The sequence below is a fragment of the Aythya marila genome (assembly GCF_965140915.1).
Source record: "Aythya marila genome assembly, chromosome: 1".
Lineage (NCBI taxonomy): Eukaryota > Metazoa > Chordata > Aves > Anseriformes > Anatidae > Aythya > Aythya marila.
The window spans coordinates 30,067,840-30,090,136 of NC_139042.1; the positions used below are offsets into that span (position 1 = coordinate 30,067,840).

Genomic DNA, 22,297 nt, shown 5'->3' on the forward strand with positions numbered 1-22,297 from the left:
AAAGAGGGAAGGTTGGCACATGACGGAAGACACAGTTCAGGCATTGAACGTGGCCAACCATAACAGCAGAGACAACTGGGAACCCAAACTCATCTCCCAGCTGGGCTCCTTGTTTTAGGGAAGAGCTCACCCTTCTGAAAAGTATGGCTAACCTAAGGTACTTCACATGAAGTGTTAAAAGCATGAATTATGTTTTGACTTTGTAGGCCTTATTATCAAAAACTTTGAAAAAAAAATGCTGAAAAACATGTTTTCCTGACACTAGGCAAATTCATAAGTCACCCACACCATGTTACCAGAAGGTGAAATATACCTAAATATAAGTTTCAGAATAAAAAAATAACACAATGTTCCCCAGACTTTCTTTTTTTTTTTTTTTTTTCTTTTTTTTTCTTTTTTTTTTTTCTTTTTCTTTCAGGCTCTACTGAGATTTTATTAAGTTCCCTGAAACGAGGAGAGATCCTTTCCAGGAAACCGAACCAGCAGGTTTGTCACCAAGTTTCAGATGTCTCCAAGATGACACTTATTTGCCAGCTTCTGTCCTGCTTCTTCGTACATTGGAAAAGTGAAGGCAATGAGCTCTTTTTCCAGCATTTCCATTTGAGCCGTAATGTCTGACACGGTGTTTTTCACAGCATTCAGCTGGAGCTTCAATTTCTTGTACTCTTCCTGGTAGAATCTCCCCTCGTCGTGGGGAGGATGAGGTCTCTCTCTGTCCCCAGGGAGGCGGTTCTCTCTCAGGAAGACCTGGAGGATCTGGTATAGGTTGTGGAGAGCCTGGAGGATCTCATGATCATCCTGCGTGCTCAGGGCAGCCTTGCTCTCGCTCTGGGGTGGAGTGATGCTCTCTGCTTTAGCTTTCTGTTCCTGCTGAGATGCCAGGCCAAGGTTGCCTTCTTCTACACCTGTGGAAGCTTCAGCGTCTTTCTGAGCTGAGCTGGCATCTTTGCTCTCTTCATGGACCACCATGACTTTTTGGTCTTTCCAGATGCTGGGAAGAGTTTTATTCTCCTGCGGGAAAACCTCTAAGACTCTGTTCTTTTCCCTGACCAACTGGAGAGCTTTGTTGCTCGGGCTAACCTGGAAGCCTAAGTTCCTCTCCTGGAAGAATGGGAAGAGCTTCTCCTTCTGGAGGCTTTGCTGGATGGCATCATTGTAAATAACCTGGACAGTTTTGTTCTGGGACTGGAGACATTGCAGAGCCTGGTTCTCTTCCCAGAGCATCCTGTTCTCAATCCGGAGGACTTGGTTTTCCTCCCAGAGTGCTCTGTTCTCCTCCCAGATGCTCCACTCATTCTGTGCCTTCTTGCCAAAGAGTTTCCGATGGGGAGCAAAAGGTGGCTGGCAGTACATCTCGTTCACCCACTTACCATCCATAAAGACAAACGTCTCATCCCTCAGCTTCATCCTCGGGATGGCATAATCGGTCTCGGGCCTTGTACACTGCATGCTCTGGTCTGTCAGGTCGAAAGCAGACATGGCCTTCCTCTAGTAAGCTGAGGCAGACTGTGGAAAGGTTTCTTCCAGGACTTCTGCAAGAGGCCACTGATCTAGCGAGGAGCAGATGACAGAAGCTGGAGATGACACAGAAGCTGGCAGAGCTTGATTGGGACTGAAAGAACAGGGAACATAAATGCACAGATTTACATGTCACAATTTGGTGTCAGAATTAAATTACATTACATGACAGGAACAAACAAACAACTCTGTTCCCACAGCTGGCTGTGTTGGCTTTTGACACTGGAAAGTAAAGAATACACCAGAAATGTTGTCTCAGTGAAAAAAAAAACGAACTTTGAAACTGGCCCTAAGAGCATCTTTTTCTCATTGGTGCTCAGTAGCCTTTGTTAACAGGATGTCACACAATCATGGTGGCAGTTGTGCTCTTTACTCTTAAAATCTACAAAAAAAGAACAAACAGGGGGAGGACTGAATGATACAAAATGCACAAATAATTAAAATCCAAACCACAGCACCAGGCCATCAGGACCAGGAGGCCTTTATTGCTCTCCACATGTTTTTTTCTGACAAGTTCCCATCATCGTTTTCTAAAAACTGTCACAACCCATAGATAATTCTCCATCTCTCTTCTCCTTTCTCCCCAGTAACTCTGTTCTCGATATCCTCTGATAGCCCTATTATTTTTCTTGCTCTCTAGACCTGCAACAGTGATTGCTCATCTTCTTCCTACAGGCCTTCTGCCTCTTTTTCATGTCACCAGAAAGCCCTCTCTTTAAAATCCAAACTGCAGGGTCGTACCACCAGTGCTTCATATACCAGTCCCAGAAACCTTAGGCTCATCTGCTCAGCACACTTCCTTCCTTCTGCTCAAAGTGTTGCTGCTTAAATCACCTTCTGGTCGTAAGTGAGCCTGAGCAAATGAAGGATTTCAGTCTCCTGGCATGAATTAAACAGGAACGTTTTGTGCCAAAAAGGTCTTATTTTCTGCAGTACTTACAAAAATTACATCAGTTTGATTTTCACAATGAAGTCATACAAAACAAGGTTGAACTGTTTGTCATACGAAACAAGGATAAAATATTTTTTAAAACCAAATTGTTGGTATTCTTGGAATTTCCATTGTCAGCCCCAGGATGGAGAGCTAAATCAGCCACAGGTGGGTCTAATCCCTGAACATCCAGATGAGAGGAGGAAAATAACCAGTATCATAAGCCAAGCCCTACCTGTCACCGAGTTTCATGGGGGAGGAAGCAAGATTTGCTAAAGCCACTTATATTTAATGTGTTTACATGGCATGTTTTCAGGATAAACAGAGAGAGTATAATATATACATCATCAAAGGACATTATCCTGGGGACAACTGAACTTGACAGCATCTCTGTCTGCTCTTTTTTTGCACTGCAGGGGAGATGTCAAGCCAGGCTTCCATGGCGGGAGGGGAGCGTTTCAAGTTCTCCCACCTCCCTCACCATATTCCCAAATTAAAAACTCCTACAAAAGGACAGGGAGGTGGGATGGGCAGGCAGGGCTGGGGGAAGACACATGGAATCGAGCAGAAGAGGGCATTTTGGCAGCACTCCACCACGTACCTGCACGTGCTCACCTGCTGGTTGGAGGAGATGACCTTCCCTCTCCGCTGCCAGGCAGCCTGGTCCCCGCTTGGTTTTTCAGCCTGAAGTCCTGCTCTGGGACAAGCAGGCGGCCAGCTGGGGCATCCTGGGGACACTGTGGTGACAGGGGGACAAAGGGAACTGACTGTGATGCGAGCACCGCGCCCTAAATCCAGCCCCCACCCCAGCTGGGGCCGGCCGCTCCCTCGCACCCTCCCTCCAGACATCGAGCTTTTCCCAAGGGTCGCCTTTGATTTTTCCCAGTGTTGTGCTTTTGGGTCATTTCTCATGGAAATGACCTTTCTGGTAGCTCAGCTCTCATGCCCTTTCTTGAACCCAAAGGCTTCCCTCTGCCTTTGATGCTCATAACTTGAGAGCAGTTTAGACGATTTCTGTCTCCGTCACACCCTTCTAAAACAGATTTTGTTTTTACTCTGAACCTTCAAATTAAGTCACTTGCTGAGCTGATGCTGATACAGTCAAAAACCACTTCCTCCTATGCTCTATGACAGCAGACATTATTTTCCAAGGACAATGTAGCTTTGGAGTTTGTCTATAGGTTAAGGGACAGACTCTCACTGAACCCTATTATGAAAAAAACAGAATATGCAAGGCATCCATGCATTGCAAGTTTAGGTATTATTTGAAGCAGCTTTTCCCACTTCTATATCAGCTATTCCCACTTCTATATCTTTATGTTCCTAATATTCTTATTCTCTTTCTTATTTGCTACATTCTTTAAGATGTGTTTTATTATTATTATTATTTTTAATCAGGGTTCCTGAATAATAAGTACAGCAATTAATTTCATTTCCAGTGAAAATAACCATCTTGATATCACCCCCAAGGTGACTGTTACTGCTTTAGGAAGTTGAAGGTATAGTTCAGCTTCGGTGTTAGGCAAAGGTAATAAACTCAGGTATAAAGTTCTTCTCTGTAATTTCTTCCTTGTTTCTACTTCATCTGAGACAACAAAAAACCATCAGGGGTTACTATGGCAACTCCCCAGGGAGCTGCATCCTCCTTTGTTCCAGTTCCAGGATCCTGCAAAGGAAAGCAGGAAAATATCCCCTACAGAGAAAGGAAAAGACATCCTGGGGTACTCATGCTTGGCCTTCTATCAGATGGTAATTTCAGGATGTTCTCCAGGTGCAGCAGCTCCCAGGAGGGGTGGGTGAACTTTTGAGGGCCTGAGGCTTTGGACCACTGAAGCAGACCTTGGATGAAAAGTTTTAAGGTCCAAGAGCTGGTTGGGAACTGGTTTAGCAGAGACAAGCGCAGCATAAGACTGGTTAGCAGGTAAAGCCTGCTTAATCCAGAGGTATTGAGAGCTAAATTAGCAGCGTACCTTCACCTTTTCTTGTTTTCCTGAAAGTTGGACAAAGTACTCCTGGCATGTTATTTCTTTACTGAAAACCATGGTTTCAAATTCTAATAAATTCAGATTAAAATTAGTGAATATCATCAGATGTACACCCACATTTGCAGAGAAATATATCAAAATTGCAAAAGCTGCAATTCTGATATAAAAGAATTTTTCATAGCAGCTACACTGATTTCTGAGCTGGACTCTCCAAAGGACATAGATGTCATTCACCAGACTACAAGGGCAGAAATAATGCTGAGTGTGTTCCCCTCCCTGCCAAGAGATGAGTAACCCCTACTCTGCAGGAAGGGTTTGAACCAACTTCCCAGCTGAGCGCTTTGTCCACAGCTCCAGACTATTCGATTCCTCCAGGTGAAGCTGTTTCATAATACAAAGAACCCAGAATTAATTGGAAACGAAGGCATATTCCTCTTCTCTACTGCACACCCTATGCCAGGCTTCTTCTCAGAGCTTACCCAGTTCTGGAAATGATCCAGAGGGAGCATGTGGATGATCACCCCACACACAGAAACACACAATACTCTCCAGTTTGGAAACCCAGCTCCATGCTGGGCTGTGAGAGATCACCAGCAGGTGCTGGGCTGGAAAAGGAGCAGGTGGAGGTCTAAAGTGATGCTGTGAAGATTTAACAGGAATGACCCTGGAGACCCCATCTCACCCTCTTCCCATTCAGAACAGTGGCATGTACCTAAAGCAAAGTTCAGATCTTGCTTTCCTTTGCTTTTGGGCTTAAAAGCCCTGCTAAAGTGCCTGCAATCAAAACAGTCTGCTTTTTAATAAAAGCATAATGTTTCTTCTCTCTCTCTCTTTTTCTTTTTCTTTTTTTTTTTTATAAATGTTTTAAAATCCTAAAACTTTATTTAATAAAGCCAAAGTTGCACTTTTTATCACCCCAAACACATTTGTGCTTCTGAAATTCCTGCCTCTGTTCATGTCAGCACAGGCTGCTGACCCCACGCTGATCCCCCATCCTCCAGGGCATTATGCCTTCATGCAGATCCCACCGAATCACTAAAAAGATTCCTGCATATATGAGTGATCTCGAATCCTCTCCTGACCTGAATAACTGGGTAGGGAGTAAAAATGATGTTTTGTCAGCTTTCGTGGCAGCGATGTGCCTGGAGTGATATGTCAGCGCTGTACTCTGCCCAGGACGAGCTGAGTGCACTTGGTCAGCAGTGTGAAATCAGTAATGAAAGCCTCCAGAGCATGGATTTATTTTTTTTTTAGAATGATAAATGGCTCCAGGGGCACACCTATGCCACGATGTATTCAGACTAATTGCCCTTCCAGGGACTGCACCACAGCACTGCTGTCACTGTGCCTAAGTAACCCTCAAACGTACAATGTTCTGCAAAAAAAAATCTCTGCGTGCCCATGCCACTACTGGCCAGGATGGCTAGGTCAGCTGAGAGCTGGACTAAGAGGTGGAAAGCCCCCTTTATAGCTCACCTCTCTATAAGGAATATATAAAAGAAAAAAGAAAAAAAAAAAGTTTCTTCTGGGACATTGATCAAGCCATCTGTTTCCTTACCCCTGTTTCCTCAAGCATGCAGTGAGTTTGGGATGCTGACTTTTTGATGTGAGCTGTCAAGAGAAGTTAATTCTTATTTGTACAGCGCTCTGAGCGTGAAGAGCACTTTGGTGATGCAGCCCCATGCACCAGCCCTGTTTATCTCCACGACTGTAATACACAGTGTTTACAAGTTGAAAAAAATAATAATAAATTGATGTTTGCCAGTAAATGACATCTTACAGAGACGTCAGGCTTTGAGTGGTTCCTTCTCAGATCTCATTCCCACTTTGCCTTTCAGCTTCTTTCAGCTGTGAATATTTCTTGTGTGCAGCCTGATGGTCAACTCTAAGCCATTGCCTGTCAATGCTACTCCTCTGCACTCTGTCTCTGTGGTGTATGACTCGTGATCCTTGCCAACAAAATACCCACAGCCCAAAAGTCAGAAGCTCCATTTTTGATTGACAGCAAGAAAATTGAGGATTCAGGCTTATTAAGAAAGCGCTAATAGTGATTTATGGGGTCCTGTACATTTTAATCTAGAAAAAAAAAAATGAAAATCATCTAATTAGCTAAGTGTGTAATCCTGTATATTAATTGTCTATTAGCCACTTCTTAATTATAATGGAATGCTTATCAAATAACATGTGATGGCCACGTAGTACCAATTTAAGTCATTATCAGGCTAGCTCCTGCTTTAACAGGGAGCTGGTTTATAGAAATCCAACCACTGCATTTTGTTTTAAAAGCTGTAAGGAAAAGGGAGTTAAGACCTTTAAAAATTAGTATCCCACTAGGATTTACCAGACAGTATACTATAAACAAGGCTACACAAGGAATGATGAAAGCCACATAAAAAATCCGTTCAGATGCTAACCCAGAAGATTAAACAGCAGAGCACAGTGGGAACCTCCAAGGGAAGAAAGATGTCCCTCATTCAGAAACACTGCCAATCCCAGGCATTTCCTGCCCCTTGACTCTTTGACTTTACAGCCGTAATGCTCAGCTGACCTGTGCTTGTGCTTCTGACATTGTCAATTAGAAGAATGGAGAAAATTTGATTTGATACAACATTGCCGTTCACACCTCACCTGCAGGATGTCAGCATCTCCACAATTTCACGGGTACATACTGATGCCCAAGAAACCTGGAGACCCCCAAATTCCAGTTTGGGATCTGTGGGATAGACAGGGTTTCCTGGTGTTTCACCACAGCCCTGCTCCATCAGCTACTTTGCACCTCTTCTTGTGTCTTCCCCAGTCACTGCTGCCCCAGGTTTCTTTCTCCTTTTCCTGTATAGCTCATCCTACAGATGCCATTGTCAGAAAGGACGAATACATAGGGTGCCAGTCTCCCTCCTCTGACTTTAGAAAGCCTCTTCCCTCCCTGCCTTATGAACCAGCTTGTTCTGCTCTTAACTCCATGTACCACCCCTTTGCTGCTTGTCTCCCTCAAATTCCATACACCAGGTAATGACCTTTCATCCTTCAAGAAACTGCAAAATATCTTACTTGGAGTTGCACTCATGTTCTAATGAGCAAACGCTCTTCTGTACAACTCTCCTGCTGCTCACAGGCATTCAAGACTTGTTCTCTCTCTTTTTTTTTTTTTCCACCAGGTCTTTGGGGGCACAGGAACTGTTTGGTAATCTCACTACAATCAAAACCACTCTCTACCCAGTGGGTTTCTGTAGCGGTAGCTTCATCGCCTGAATTTAGCAAGGAGCTCAGCACCCAGCTCCAAGGACTGTCCTTCCACGTATTTTTTTGCCTATGATTGCACCCAGGCTTTGACAAGCATCTTACTAATAATATAAAAAATAATATAAATAATAATAATATAAATAATAATAATAATAATAATACAAAAGCTTGAAGGGTCTTTCAAGCTGACTGCTAGACAGAGTAGGCTTACCAAAAATACACAGAAAGCATAGAAAAAAAAGCAATACAGGATTATAATAAAACTTCCAACATGGAGAGGTGCTGAAATTAGACAATTTCAAGCTCTTTGGAGCCAATGGTTCAGCTGTCTAGCGTGTATCATGTTTTGATGGGCCACAGCACACTTTTCTCAGAGGAATGTGATTTTAACACCTGTTCATCTCAGGGTTTATATTGCTGCTGGAGCACCTTTTTAATGTTATGCCAGGAGTCGAGAGATCTCAGCAATAAAAGAAGAGAATAAACAGTTAGATCTCAGGTACTACCGTTAAATACACCTAGGAACAGTTAAAATGCAATTTTAGAAATGTTACATAACCCCTCGGAAGGATTTTATGCTGGAGAAACAGCCCTTTTCATCCATTTCCCTCTACTTTCAATCTGCCAAGTTTGTCCCAGGGTGACTGGAGGTTGCAAAAGTTGCCTGTTGTTGTAAAGCTACCTGCACACGTCTGTGCAAATTTGGGGTTACTGTCTGTCCACGCACCCTGGGGTGACACTGGGAAAATAACCAGAGCCAGAACATGCACCCCATCAGAGTGATGCAATGAGAAAGAAATAGGTTAAACTGTCTTCACACGTGTCCGGAGGATATCATTAACATTAATGTAGTCATAAAGCAGCACCTGCTGGCTCGACGCAGCAAATCTTTGCCTACTCCCAATTAACTCTTCAAAAAATAATAGAGAACGGTTTTCCCCCATCTCGCCCCGAGCACAATAAGTTGTTTCCTGCTAAGCATTATTAATTATGATGTCCCGGTTTCTTTGCCTCGCTCAAATGAGCAGCCCCATCAGTGACATAAGCTTCATAGTAAGGTGTAGCTCAGCAGGAGCTCTCATCCATCGCTGTCTTCTACTACATAAAGCATCAGGGCCAAAGTGTTGACTTGTCCCAGCTGCCAGCCACATCAGGCACCAGCAGGCATCACTCCTGCCTGTGCAAGAAGCAAACTTCTTCTTGGGGAAAAGACAGTTTTTCTCTTTCTCCATAAGCAAGGAAAAAATGGCAGAAATACACAATCTCCATACAAATATTTTGCATGGTAATTCTTCATATTTAACCTGGGTATTGTCACAGAAATTATCAGCCACCTGGGCTTTTGGTACAAGGTGCACAGACAGCATGTGGCAGTCACCCCATTAACTGAAACTCCATTTTGCATAAGGCAAACATTGGGGCTACACAGCATACTGATCGCACTCTTCCCATCTCATCAAAGTTGCTTTCTGCATAGACAGAATCAGAATAAAATCAGAAATATGATTTACTGCTTATTTTTGTTAATGTTTTCCAACTTATTATGGACCAAGTGCACTGGTACCTCACTGCTGAATAGACAAACACCCAAGATACTGCCTCTCAGAGCAGAAAAGACAGTGCTAGGACAATAGATCCCACCTAAAGTCATACTGACTTTAGTTTGTAGCTTGTGGAAAGCTGCACAACTGCTCCTGTAAACGTGTGCCAGCTTGCATGTTTATTCACAGGTTTGAACCGCATGCGAAAGAACAGTTGTCCTGGCTCGAAAATCTCTACAAAACCTTTTTTATTATTATTATTTTTATTTTTTATTATTTTTTATGAGATTGTAAGGTCCTTCCTGAGCCGTAAAATGTTTTGTATTATTTGCTGCTGTGATTGTCACATCTTCTCTATCTAACAAGGCACCTGGAGACCATCCTCCTATCTCTAGCTAAGATTTCTACCTGACACTAATAAGAAGCGAGCGGCTCGACACCACCTTTTTGAGGCAGAAAGGGGCACTCGGGTGACCTGGGAAGCCTCATCTGAAATGACTGAACCAAAGCCTGTCAGAAGCTCACAGACAAGGTACATGTCATCAACCCGTATCTCCCTCACCTTCCACCCCAACGCTGATTAATTTCTACAAGTCTCATCACAAGAACTGATGAATGACAGAAAGGGAAGGTATTTCTGTGGGTCTCAGACCAATTTTTTTGCGGCACGTCTTTATCTTCTTTGCCTGATTGATCAAAGATGTTGTTATCTGCTGGACTTTACAGTCTCATTGACTAGGCTTACCCTCGCAAACCCCAAACCTTCAAAAATGATAAAACTGGCTAAAAACAAAGACTGATTTAAAAAAAAAAAGAAATGAGAAAGTGGGGTCTTTTTGCTTGACATCTGGATTCTGGATCTATTTAGAGGTTAAATTTCCCTTGAACCCCAGGGAGTCAGAAGGTCATCTTCTCTCATTTCTTTCTTGCTACAGCCCCATTGAGCTTGGAAGGGACATGCCAGCTGCCAGAAGGCCCATGGTGAGCCATGGCTGTGCCAGCCCAGCAGGCTGCAATGGATGCTCACTCTATGAGCCTCTATGTCGTTCAACTTTGCCTCGGAAGAAAAAGACAGTTAAATGACCAACCAGTGCATTTGTTTGCAGCCTTTACAACCTTATAATTTCTGTTACCTGCCACTACCTCCATGTCCTCCTTTGTGCACCAGCTCCACCCCACCAAACAACGAGCCCTTAGAAACCATCTCCAACCATCTCCACTTACACCTACACGTAACCCTCATGTTTCCCTTTCTGAGGAAGCCCCAGGCGGTTCTGTTCAGAGGCAAAAATTTGCATGCAAGAAACTTGCTTGAGCAAATGAGACCAGAAATTGCTTTTCCTGTCACTGAAATGTGCCAATTCTGATGTGCAACTGCCACCAAAGCATATCTATGGGTGATGGTTAGGGCTGAGCTGCAGATCTCTGGGGAGGCCTCCGAAAGAAACTGCTTCAGAGATACAGCTGAATGTCAATATTGAATGAAATTGTCTCTTTCTGTAGGATATCTTACTTTTTTTTTTTTTTTCCATACAGCAGAATCACTGAGAAACTACCTAAGTGAAAAAGAAAGACGCAGTAATAAGAATTGAACTAAAATCTGGTCTCATGATGAAGTTTATTAAAAAGATACTTGTTTTAAATGCCTTGTCGCTTGCACGTGCATTTAAAATAAATTACAGAGATAGTTCCTCTTCATTACACTGACATCTTGCAGTGTGTCTGAGAAACCACAGGTACAAGATCACACACATGTCACTGGGCAGAGTGCTTGTGGTAATCATTTTCATGTGGAAAAATAAGCCCTTGCAGGATCATATATTTGATGTCATAACTTCTGTTAATGCCCACATCAATCAGAATGTCAAAGCTGTTTACAGCCCATGCCTGGATATTTCCAGCTTTTGACATGTTATGTCAAGGAGAACCAGAATCCTTGAAACATAATTTTGTCACTCTCTCTCTCTACTTGCTGGTTTGGGGGGTGGTTTTTGTTTTGTGGGTTTATTTTGTTGTGGTTTCTTGCTTTTTTGTTTGTTTGTGTGTTTGTTTTTGTTTTTCTTTGTAAACTCTTTAACTCTTTATATCATTTTCAGCTGCTTCAGAGTCCCACAGGCATCAGCTCATTAGTAATGTCAAGGTCACGTTGTTCCTCTTCTGAGAGACTCCTCCAGGTTTCCCATAAAACTTACCACACTTCTTTCTTCTTTTTCTTCATTTTTTCCCTTTCGCATTTAACACCTCTATGAGCAAGTCATCACTTGCTGATTATGATTTGTGCCTCTTTGGGGTTTTGGCCAAAGTTTAGGACTAACCTAAGATATAATAGCCCAGGAGGAGGGTGAGAGAAGGAGGAAGGGCTGCAGGATCTATAAGTCTGAAATTATAAATGACCCTTTCTTCTGTATTTTTGCCCAGAATAAAATCATGGCCAAATCCACAGATTTATCCCCATGCATACCACGTACCACATAACAGGGACTCTGGAGTCAGGTATTTCAGCCTACAAAGACGTGGCTCTCATTAACTGAGTAAGTACCAGCACAGAACATTTCTAGGAGCATCTACTGAGAAGAGACAAGCCCAGATGGGCTTTACAGCACCACCAAATGAGGTTAACTCAGCCTGAGGGACTGGCCTTAGGAGAACTGACAAGGATCCCGTTAAAAATGAATAGGTGCAGTTCTATTCAAAGGACTGAATACCTCAGAAACGGGCAGGGGAGGAGGGAGGAAAATGCAGGAGGGTATGAGAGGGGTCAAAAGCAGTCCAAAACTTGCACAGACAGCCGAAGCCTTAAAAACAAACCAGTACTACACTGAGACTTTGGTCATAAAGTTTAATGGCTTGTTATCTTTACGAAGCCTTCAGCAATGTAGAAAGAAGTGTCTGTTTCCCCTCACTTTACATCTTTACTGATGAACACTTTCTTTTCTCTCTCTCTTTCTCTCTCTCTCTGTTTTAGTCTAAACAATATATCTAGTGTGAATGTGACCATAAAGCAGACTGCTAACAGGAACGGAGGTGTGTGCTGACTGGAAACAGCCCAGCTCCCATCCCTTCCCAAGGTCATTCCTCTGCAGCCACATCTGAGGACACCAAGCCCAGTGGGAAACCTCAGAGAAGGACAGAAAAGGGATGATGTGCCCCAGAAATTTGCTGTGATGCATGCCTGAGCACAGTGAGACCCCAAGCCTTTGGGGTATTGTCAAACGCTGTGTTTCATCACGAAGTCTGGGGCCAGGCCAGGGGCAGTGGGCACCAAGGGGCAGGCAGGAGGCTCCCTCTGAGCACCAGGCAGCACTTCTGTGCTGGGCGGGCGGCTGAGCACTGGCCCAGGCTGCCCAGGGAGGCTGTGGGGGCTCCTCCTGGAAGAGCGGCACAAGGAAAACACTGGACTGTAAGATCTCCAGCTACCTTTGCATCAAGGGCATTGTGAGCCTGACTGACAGAGTGATGGGATAAAGACATCAGAAAAACATCAGAAATTTAGTTTCACCAAAAGTCAAGAGAAAGAACTGCAAAGCCTTCCAAATCTTGCTGCAAGTAGGCTTCCCCATGGATTTAATGGGGGGAAAATGTGCAAATTCCAATAGATCCAATTTTAAGTCACATTAGAGATTTGAGATGCTTCATCATTCTTAATACCATATAAGCTGCAGACTTTTTATTTCCCAGAATCTACTAATAGCAAGCCCTATAATTAGGTATCTGTCCTTCGCAATCAGCACTACAGCTTTCTGTTCATAGGAGAAAAATTATAGGGTGGGAGAACCACTCAAGAGCATAGGGAAAAGCTGTCACTGGTGTAGTGTGGCTGGTTAGCGGTTTCAAAAACGTCATTAGGAGAGAACAGTTCCCTACTTCTGTGATGCAGCACGCTAATAAGTACGCTCTTGTTCATTTGTCTGTCTGATTGAATCCAACTCAGGTTTGGGGTTCAACCTCATTCTCTCAACCTGAAGTAGTTAAAGAATACGTTTCTTCTGATTTCTTCCTCTTCCTTACCCATGAGCTGAACAACTGGCCACGGACACTTCCTTCCCATTAGCACTGGTCAAGATTGGCTTTTGAAGTCTGATAGAGCAATGTGGCACAGAAAGACACGCAGGAGAGATGCTGCCAAGGTTTCTACCCTCCTATTTTGCCCCAGTTTAGGAGTGGGAATCAGACCAGATATGCATACAGTTTGCTGGTTTCTGTTCTTTGATTTGCAGTTGGAGAGCCCGATTGTCGGCAGGTGAGAGTCAGGCTGTCATCTGAGCATCTTGGAAAGCTCTGCGTAACAGCAGGAGGAGGTTTCAGCGTAAAATGTTGGCCGACTGAAGTCACAATGGCATCAACAAAAAGCAGGGATTTTACACTCAAAGGCAGGCACATTTTGCCAGTTTTATTAAAGCTATTAGAAGCAGCAGAGTAAAAATTAATCTGATTACATTGCCCCCCTCCCAGGCAAAAGTCTGCTCTTTGCTACACCGTGCTGTGAGCCCAAGCAACCCCGTGAACCATTCTGGTGGGGTTCCTCCAGACCAGCTTTTGAGGCTGGAAAAGTAAATTTCCCCACCAAGCTGAATTTGACTTCATTTTTTGAAATTAATTTCATGCCAGCGCAGCATCCTGTTCTTCCCTCCAGCAAAACTGCCTCCAGAGTAAGGAAGGAGACAGCTCTTGGAGATAATCTTCCACCCAGCATTTACCCGATAGTCTTTTCATCTCCGAGGTTTCCAGAGCCAGGAGGGTTATTTTCAGGGCCACACATATTCAAATTAATGCTAAATCAGAAGGACTGCCTGCCGCGGAGCTTGATTAGATTTGGACAAAGAATATCGCTTTCTGAAGTCAGCACCGGTGTAGAGCTTTTTTTTTTCACCACCTAATCACGACGGTGAGAGCGTAAATCACGCAAATTGCCATGAGAGGGATTGATGAATGTGCACTGCAGGAACTCCAGCTTCAATCCACCTTGAGGTCACCACTGAAGAAGGTCCTGGGGCTGGTATCCTACTGCCTGACACATCCAGTCCTCAACCACACTTTTTTGGGTGAGATGAGGCATATACCGTTTCCTTCTGTTTTGTCTGTGACCTATCCTGTTAAGTGCAAAACGAAGCCTGCTAAGTGTCTTTGCTTTAGAGCCTTCCTGTAATTTCTTTTTTCTTTTTTATTCACTTACAACCATGCGCTCAATAGTCGGATGTAAAGCAAAATTCTCAGGAGCACCAGCGAAGTCTGCAAGTGCATGGGAATTCAGCCCTCTCAATATTTATGTTTAGCATTAAATACTTCATGCAAAAATAATGACTTTGACTCCCGAGGCCTTCCCTCTCTTATCTCAGAAATTGTTCATACACATGCTCCGGGATCTCTATGCAAATTTAAGAAAGGGATTAAGTTGTATGCGTAGTAAATCCTGCTTTTATATTAAATGGGTAAGGACTAGCGGAGGACCTTTGGATTAAAAACAGGTCCCTGTTTGCTGAGCAGACTAAAGTGTGCATTCCTCTGGATACCCTGCCATGCAGAACCGACTTTTTCCTTGTAAAATTTGAGTCAGTTATAAAATCTATAGTATATCAGAGGTATATACTTTACAATACATAATTTTTCTGTAAATTACTGCATTTTGGGGAACCCCACCTGCCCCACAGAGCCACTCCCAGACCCCATTAACAGCTCCATTGCATGCAACTGGTTCTTCCATCTGGGTGCTGAGGGCACCTTGTTTTGGGGACACGAGGTGCAATTCTCTGTCATATCTGTCTAGCAGAGGGGAGGAGTAGTGCCCCTGGCCACAGACATGGAGAAAAAAGCTCCTCCGGCTTCCCCCTTATCCATTTTAACTTCTTAGACTGCATGAAAAGGTCAAACCCAGTGACATTTCAGTGCAGCTTTTGCCGCTGTTCCACCAAAGAGGAAGACCAGGCTGTGCCATCAAGCTGAAGGGCACGTAAAGCTCCGCAGGCAGCCCGCCTTCATGGTCACTGACCTTGTCACATTTCGTTTGGTTTCACCTGTTGTCTTTTTTTTTGTTTCCCTGTAAAATAAAATTGGCCGCAAAGAACAAAACACAGCAGAGACACGGCTGCACACATCATGTCATGAGATGGCACAGCTCATCACTGGATTTCAGCAGGCCCTCCCTCACCACGTGGCCTCTCTTTCAAGGAATCTCTGAATGAAAGGAAGAAGCAAATTTTTGCCTGAGTCATTGACCTTTATGAGTTCCCGAGGACACCAAGCCCTTTCAGCTCAGACACTCAGCTGCCAGAAGAAGTAACCTAACTTCACCTTCAGCCCTGCTGAAATATCTGGGGTGGGTTGCAAGCTGGCAGGAGCCACCATCTCCACACCTACTGGGATGTACTGGGGAAGCGATGGAGAGGTGTCTAGCAAGGGGGGAGCACCGTTGCCATGGCCCCAGGGACCGTGATGGAACAGGGGGACAATAGGACAAGGAGACAACAAGAGGCCGAAGACCACAAACCCTCAGGGCCACCAGGGGCCAGGGGGTGTCCTGGACATCTCCCCACCGCTGGGTCTCTGCCTGCCCATGGTTGGCCTGGAGAGGGGTGGTTTCCACTCCTGCTCTCCTGGATGCTCCTGCCCAGAGAGGTAAACCTGTCCCCTGGGGTTTTACTGAGGGAAACTACAGGTTGCCCAGCCACAACTGTCAGATGCTGCTTTATGCCTTCTTGTTTCCTTGTTGATCCTGGTTTTGTTGCTCTTCTCCCATTTTCCCTTTCACCTAGCTGACAAAAACCAAACCCCTGCAGGCAGGTTTGAAGGTGGGATGGGAGAGGGGAGATATATGGAGCCGACCTCCTTCTTCATCCCCCATCCCTCCCTGGAATCAGAGTTGAAATAAGGAACAACTGTGGGCCAGACCCTACTATAACATACCTTAAAAGCAAACAAACAAACAAAAAAAAATGCCTGTCTCCCACCCAGATCTGGTCCTGCTGAGAGCTGGAGGCAGGTGAGACCCTGGGGCTGGTAGACCCTACAAACAGCGTATGGGGTCAGCACAGTCTTGCAGGTGACCTCTTCCCAAGGCACCTGCTGGCAGTGTGCAGGCTGTTTAGAGCAGTGCGTGGATTTTAGGGGATTTGGTATGACTGTCTCAGATGGGTCAAGAAGCTCCTGGCTTCTTTCTGATTCTCTGCTATCTCTACATAAATAAGTTTCTCATTCATTTGTCTCTTTGTAGGTTTTTTGTTTGTTTGTTTGTTTGTTTGTTTTTAGGTTATGCTTTCATAAATTTCTGCTTCAGAACTTGTAACATAAATAGAGAGTTTTGTGAATATATGTGTTTTTTTTCCCGAGATTTACCATAGCACTTGTATTTCCAGATGCATACTTTGGAGGCCACAGCATAAAAAAGAGGCTCAGTTGAATAGCATAAGTATAGTTTATTCTGTCAGGGGAGGGAGGAGGCATCAGATAGCTTCTTAGCTCTTCCACAGCGTGACTGCCTGTGCATCTGTGATTTATCCTGCTCTAAACCTGGAGTAACTTCAGCTAGCCAATATTGCTGCAAATTTACACCATTGGTGTTTCACTGGCTGTGTTGTGACTACAACCTCTAGCTTATTGCTTAGGGACTGATGGATTAATTATGTATGATTTGGCATCTGTAAGAAGTGTGTTGTGATCTCTCCTAAAATATCTGGCTTCTGCCAAGGGCAGGGCAGCAGGCAGTGCTGCTTGGGCTTCCCTCACACATTACTCAGTGTGAAGCAGGAGGGACTCTGCTAAAACCACCGCCAGCAGAAGACCTTCGTGTGGTTGAGAGGGTCAGGTTCTGCCTGCAGAAACCAGCACAAAACATTTCTGCCCGCAACTTGCTGCAGTGCTAGAAATCAAAACTGCAGATAGCAGTAACTTCAGCTCCACGCTGCCTCGAGCCCAGCACAGCAAATCTCCCGTGGCACTGTCGGACAAGTCCTTGCCCTTGCAGAGCAGTATTACTGAAGGATTTCTGTGTATTCACTCTCGTTTCAGCTGGCTTCTTGCATCTCTTGTGACACAGACCCCAGAATACGCACTAATGACCACGATTTACAACACAAGCTGTTACGTTTTACTGTGTCGTGTAATTGCTGTCCCACTGAACAGGGAAGCTTGCTGAAGAATATTCATGAACTGTAGCTCCTCAGCTGTACAGCACGTGCCCTACCTGTTTCGTGGCCCAGATGATGGGATCTGATAAAACCAGGTTTATTTTAAAACACCAGTAGTTGATAGCCTGATTGTGCATGCCCCTCCTAAGCAGGGTTGCTGTTTGCACCTACATATTACAAATGGAAAGGACGAGAAGTTTCTTTTCCAATTTACCAGAATAAATGACTTTAACTCTTAATTTGCAGGTGGTGAGTGCTGGTCAACTGGAGTAGTCTAGTCTTTACACCCTTGAGGCTGAGAGATGGCAGTGCACTGCTGTGATGAGCACAGCCAGCTCTGCCAGACCCACTGGCATTTATGGATGTATGGGGTGCCATAGGTGCCAGGGCTGCACAACAGGATCCCACTCCAGATTTGTCTCTGTGATTTACAGCAAATGATTACTCTACAACTGTCTTTGAAAGTGCAAGATGGAGTTATTTTAGGAAATTGTTTTCTCTGCACAAGTGGTGGTTATAACATGGAATTTGGAGATCTAGTCTGGACACAACTGCAGTGGCAGAAATGCATTCTGCTTTCTTTTCATGGGCTTGTTCTCTAGTTAAAACCCATGAATACTTAAATATATATATGTGCATCTTTTAAATATGTGTTTATATTATGCACTGTATTAGGAAAGTAGTCTGCAAGATTCCCTCTGCAAGCACAAATACCCTGAGATACCAAAGAAAGCAGAGGCTGACCAAGCTCATATTTACATGGTATTCTCTCCAGACCCACTGCAGAGTGGAAATCCCCCCGTACCGTTTGTGCATGAAAGTCTCTCTGGCCTTGTGTACACAGCAGCCCTTCTGGGACATGTGCTGGGAGCTTACGACTGAAATTAATTTAGTTGACATTTCTTGGTACGGCACTGAGTTTAATCCTCATTTGATGGCATTGTGCTCTGTGCTTTCTGCAGCTGTCTGGGGAGCTACAGCCATACAAATAATACCTTTTCCCTAGGGGTGATCTGGTGGGGAAGGCATCATCTCTGACCATGTCCTTGTAGCACCTGGCCAGGGATGCTGGGTCTCATCAACAAAATTGCTGGGCAATGTTTCCCTGGTCCTTGCACTCAAACCCAGGAGGACCACGACCCAAGGGCCATGGTCACAGGGCTGTGGTTGAGGTGGGGCATGAAAGCAAGAGCAAATGAAATTTGGGGGCAACTGTGCCAGCAAGGCAAATTGGCTTTTATTAACAGGAACAAAATCATCACTCTCCCTTTGTCTCCTGATGAATCAGAGGAAATTGCCTCCCAAGCCCTTAGCCTTCCAGCTACTTCAGCTGTGTTTTGTTTCTCCAAGATTCAAATATTCTGACTAGATTTCAGCATATTATTATGAGAACAGAAGAGATATACAGAAAGTGAGGCTTCAGAGAGGAAATAGCCAATAAATGTGGCTTTAAATTCACTTGCTTTTTATGGAGAGCTCTGATGTCATGGACAGATATGGCTTTGGAGGAGATGCGTTGCTCTGCTGCAGATGTGTTTGTGAATGCTTAGTGGACGATCTCCTGTGGCATTGTAATGGGCAGCTTACCGTTATCTATTAGATTTTAAGCCTGTCATTCTGATGTGACTGATTTTTCTATTTAATACATGAACTCTGAGCTCACAGAAGCAAGAGCACTCTTCTTTGTGTGGTGGTAGCATTTGGTCAGACCTGGGAAAATGTTTATTTGCATTGTGCAAAAAAAAGGGCTAGGTTTTGTAAGGAAAGCACGTATCAGATCAAGTGAAAAATCTGATGGCTTAATATCAAAATCCCAGAATGGTTCATGATAGAGAGAGGGAGGCAAAGTTCCAAAGCAGAATTTTTTAATTTTGGCACTCTCAAAATGTGGCATGTCATCCCTCTAATTTGCCATGGGCTTTTTGTTTCAAACATTTCTTTTGATGAAAGCAAGCATGCACACACGCACAAAAAACAACCCTCTTTAGAATTCAATAAAATGCTTCATTTGATCCTCTTCAATTTCCTGGAAAAGTTCAATATGAGCATTACAAGTACTGCATTTCTACCAGTGGTGGTGAAACTGCTGATCCGTTAGCTACACAGTTTTGATGAGCCAAAAACGAGGAGAGGGTCTTCTAGAAACTACTGTAATGCATATTATACAGCAGGACCACCCCAATGAGGGTGAAAGCTCAGCCTTGTAGGTACAGCATGAGCACAGAGGCAGTGTGGCCTGAAGGTTTAGATACAAGATTATCAAAGGGTTAGCTGTCTAATTTGGTGCTGAGCAACACAGGGAGAAAAAGTCCATTTGAATGGACGCAGGGAAATCACTCAACAATTGTCACCAGTGGCAAAACAGACACAGCACAGGGAGATTAATAACATATATTACCTGTTACTAACAAGCTAGAGCAGTGAGAAACAGAAAAACAAACTAAAAACACCTTCCCCCCATTCACCCTCTTCTATGTCCTCCGGCCCGGAGCCTGCTCCTGTGGGGGCTCTCCATGGGCCACAGCCTCCTCCAGGCCACATCCACCTGCTCCACCGGGGGCTCCTCCACCCATGGGGGGGCTGCAGCGTGGAGATCTGCTCCGTGTGGGACCCATGGGCTGCAGGGGGACAGCCTGCTCCACCTGGGGCCTCTCCACAGGCCGCAGGGGAACTGCTGCTGCCTGCCTGGAGCACCTCCTGCCCTCCTGCTGCACTGCCTTGGGGTCTGCAGGGCTGGGTCTTGCTCCTCTCTCCCAGCTGCTGTTGTGCAGCAGATTTTTTGTTTCCCCCTTTCTTAAATCTGCTCTCATTGTGGCACAAACAACATTGCATTTTGGCTTGGCTCTGACCAGTGGCAGGTCCCTTTGGAGCTGGCTGAAACTGGCCCTTATCTGACATGAGGCAACTTGCTTGAGCAGGGCTTGGGACAGGTGACCTCCAGAGCTCCTCTGCCGCCTCAGCCACATGCTGTGATTCTGTGCCTTGACTTCCAAACCCCAGGTGGAGGGACATTATTATCACTGTTTGCTTGGCACTGGTGGAGCATATCTGGAGTGCTCTATCCAGTTCTGGGCTCCCCAGTACAAGAGACATGGGCATACTGGAGAAAGGGCAGCAAAGAGCCACCAAGACATGTTAGGTACTGGAGTCAGAAAGGCTGTAGGATCCCCATCTTAGGAGATATTCATGATTTGACTGAGAAAGACCCCGAGCCTCCTGATCTAGTGGACTTGCTTTGAGGAGGGATCTGGACAGCCAATTTCCAGAGGCACCTTCCAACCTGACTTGTTCTGTGGGTTTTTGACCATGAAAACTTGTCAAAAGAAGGAAAAGGACAGTAGTACAATGATCAGTAGTGTTACAGACATCAGAAATGCTTTAAAGTATGGTTAAAAAGCAAAGGAATATGAACATTTTCTTACAAGAGAAATGTATAGTTTTATATATAAATATATAATGGTATATAATATATATACATGGTAGTATTGGTCATAAAATGCAGAAATAACAGACCTTTCCAAAAAAGCTGGTTCTCTAACAAGTTGAAAATCAAGCAGTGTAGTTAGACGGTATGATAATGAGATATTTCCTTTCCCAGCAATGAAGGATGAAGTATTAGTCTGCCACTAATAAAGCTAGATGCTTTAAAATCAGCAGATGTAGACAGGTAGCCCAGATCAAATAGTACTAAAAGAAAAACCTGGGTGGTCTCCCTGCACCATTGGTATTGCTTTTTGGATGTCCTGGATCAGAAGAAAAGTTCTAGATAACTGATAAAATATATCCTGAGAGAAGGATAAGAGGAGAATTAAAGAAAAACCTTAATGTGAACCAATATGCAGTTAGAAGAAATCAGTGAGCTGGTTGGACAAAAGATACATTCTCTAATAAGATTTATAAGTTTAACTGATAAAAGGAATTCTGATAAAGTGAAGGGACACCTCCCACCAGCCCAGGTTGCCCAAAGCCCCATCCAGCCTGGCCTTGAACACCTGCAGGGATGGGGCATCCACAGCTTCTCTGGGCAACCTGTGCCAGTGCCTCACCACCCTCACAGTGAAGAATTTCTTCTCAAAAATGGAGCTGACTGTGACCCCACCTCATCAATGTCTGCACTGTCAATGGTGCTGCACTGTTTTCCTTGGCATTTGTCTAGTCTCTTCCTAGAAATTTCCAATAATTCAGACTCCACAACCTTCCCAGACAGGCACCCCTCCCCATGGTGCTGCTCTTTGAAAGGCAAATGCAGAGGACTCGACTTAGTGATCTTCACCAGGTGTCCACATAGTGAGATGTACCTCCTGGTGTGATTCCCACCAGAGAAGCCCAACCAAGAGGCAAAATTCTGGTCCAACTGAAGGGTCCCCTGACCACTCTGCACACATGGATGTAGAGGGCTGCATAGTCTGGAAGTGATCCAGATGGCTGCCCCAAAGCTGACACCCAGGTCACAGGAAGGCTGTGGGCCTCCTGCATCTGTAAAACAGCTGGAAAGAGCTGTCTTAGTTGGCAGTCATGGCAAGCAGAGGAGCATCATGCCCAGTGGGAAATGGAAAGGGAGAAGTAGGCAGGGGAAGGGGAGGTTGCGAAGCTCTAGTGCCGCCAAACTAACCTTATTATTTTTCCCTCCTTTCTCTTTTGACATTAAACAGGCCGAGTGGATGAAGGGAAGATGCAGACACAATTAACCAGATATTGCGAACAGCAGGGCGAGTCGCTTTTTATAACTAGTTTATGTCTCAGACACACACAACTATACAGAATAATGCAATAACAAAAATCATGTGGCATTTACCCTGGGTTTATTCACTGTGAGTCCTTTGAGAGTTGCTCTTGTTTGCCTTTATTTAATTGGCATGGTCAGATGGCCACCAGCAGGTCCAAATAAACAGAGTCAATAGATTCCATTGTATGTTTTTGTTTGTGTTTGTTTTGCTTTGTTTTTTGCTTGTTTTCTTCATC

At 44.5% G+C, this 22,297-nt stretch overlaps 1 protein-coding gene across 1 annotated transcript; it reads right to left on the reverse strand.

Annotated features, from left to right (window-relative positions):
- Positions 1-501: 501 nt before the first annotated feature.
- Positions 502-3,170, reverse strand: CBY2 (chibby family member 2; the record flags this gene model as incomplete). Its single annotated transcript, XM_082751923.1, has 2 exons — positions 3,065-3,170; positions 502-1,612 (listed from the first exon to the last, which is right to left on the reverse strand). The coding sequence occupies exon 2, from the start codon at positions 1,477-1,479 to the stop codon at positions 502-504; it is 978 nt and encodes a 325-aa protein (XP_082608049.1). The 5' UTR covers positions 1,480-1,612; positions 3,065-3,170.
- Positions 3,171-22,297: the final 19,127 nt, after the last annotated feature.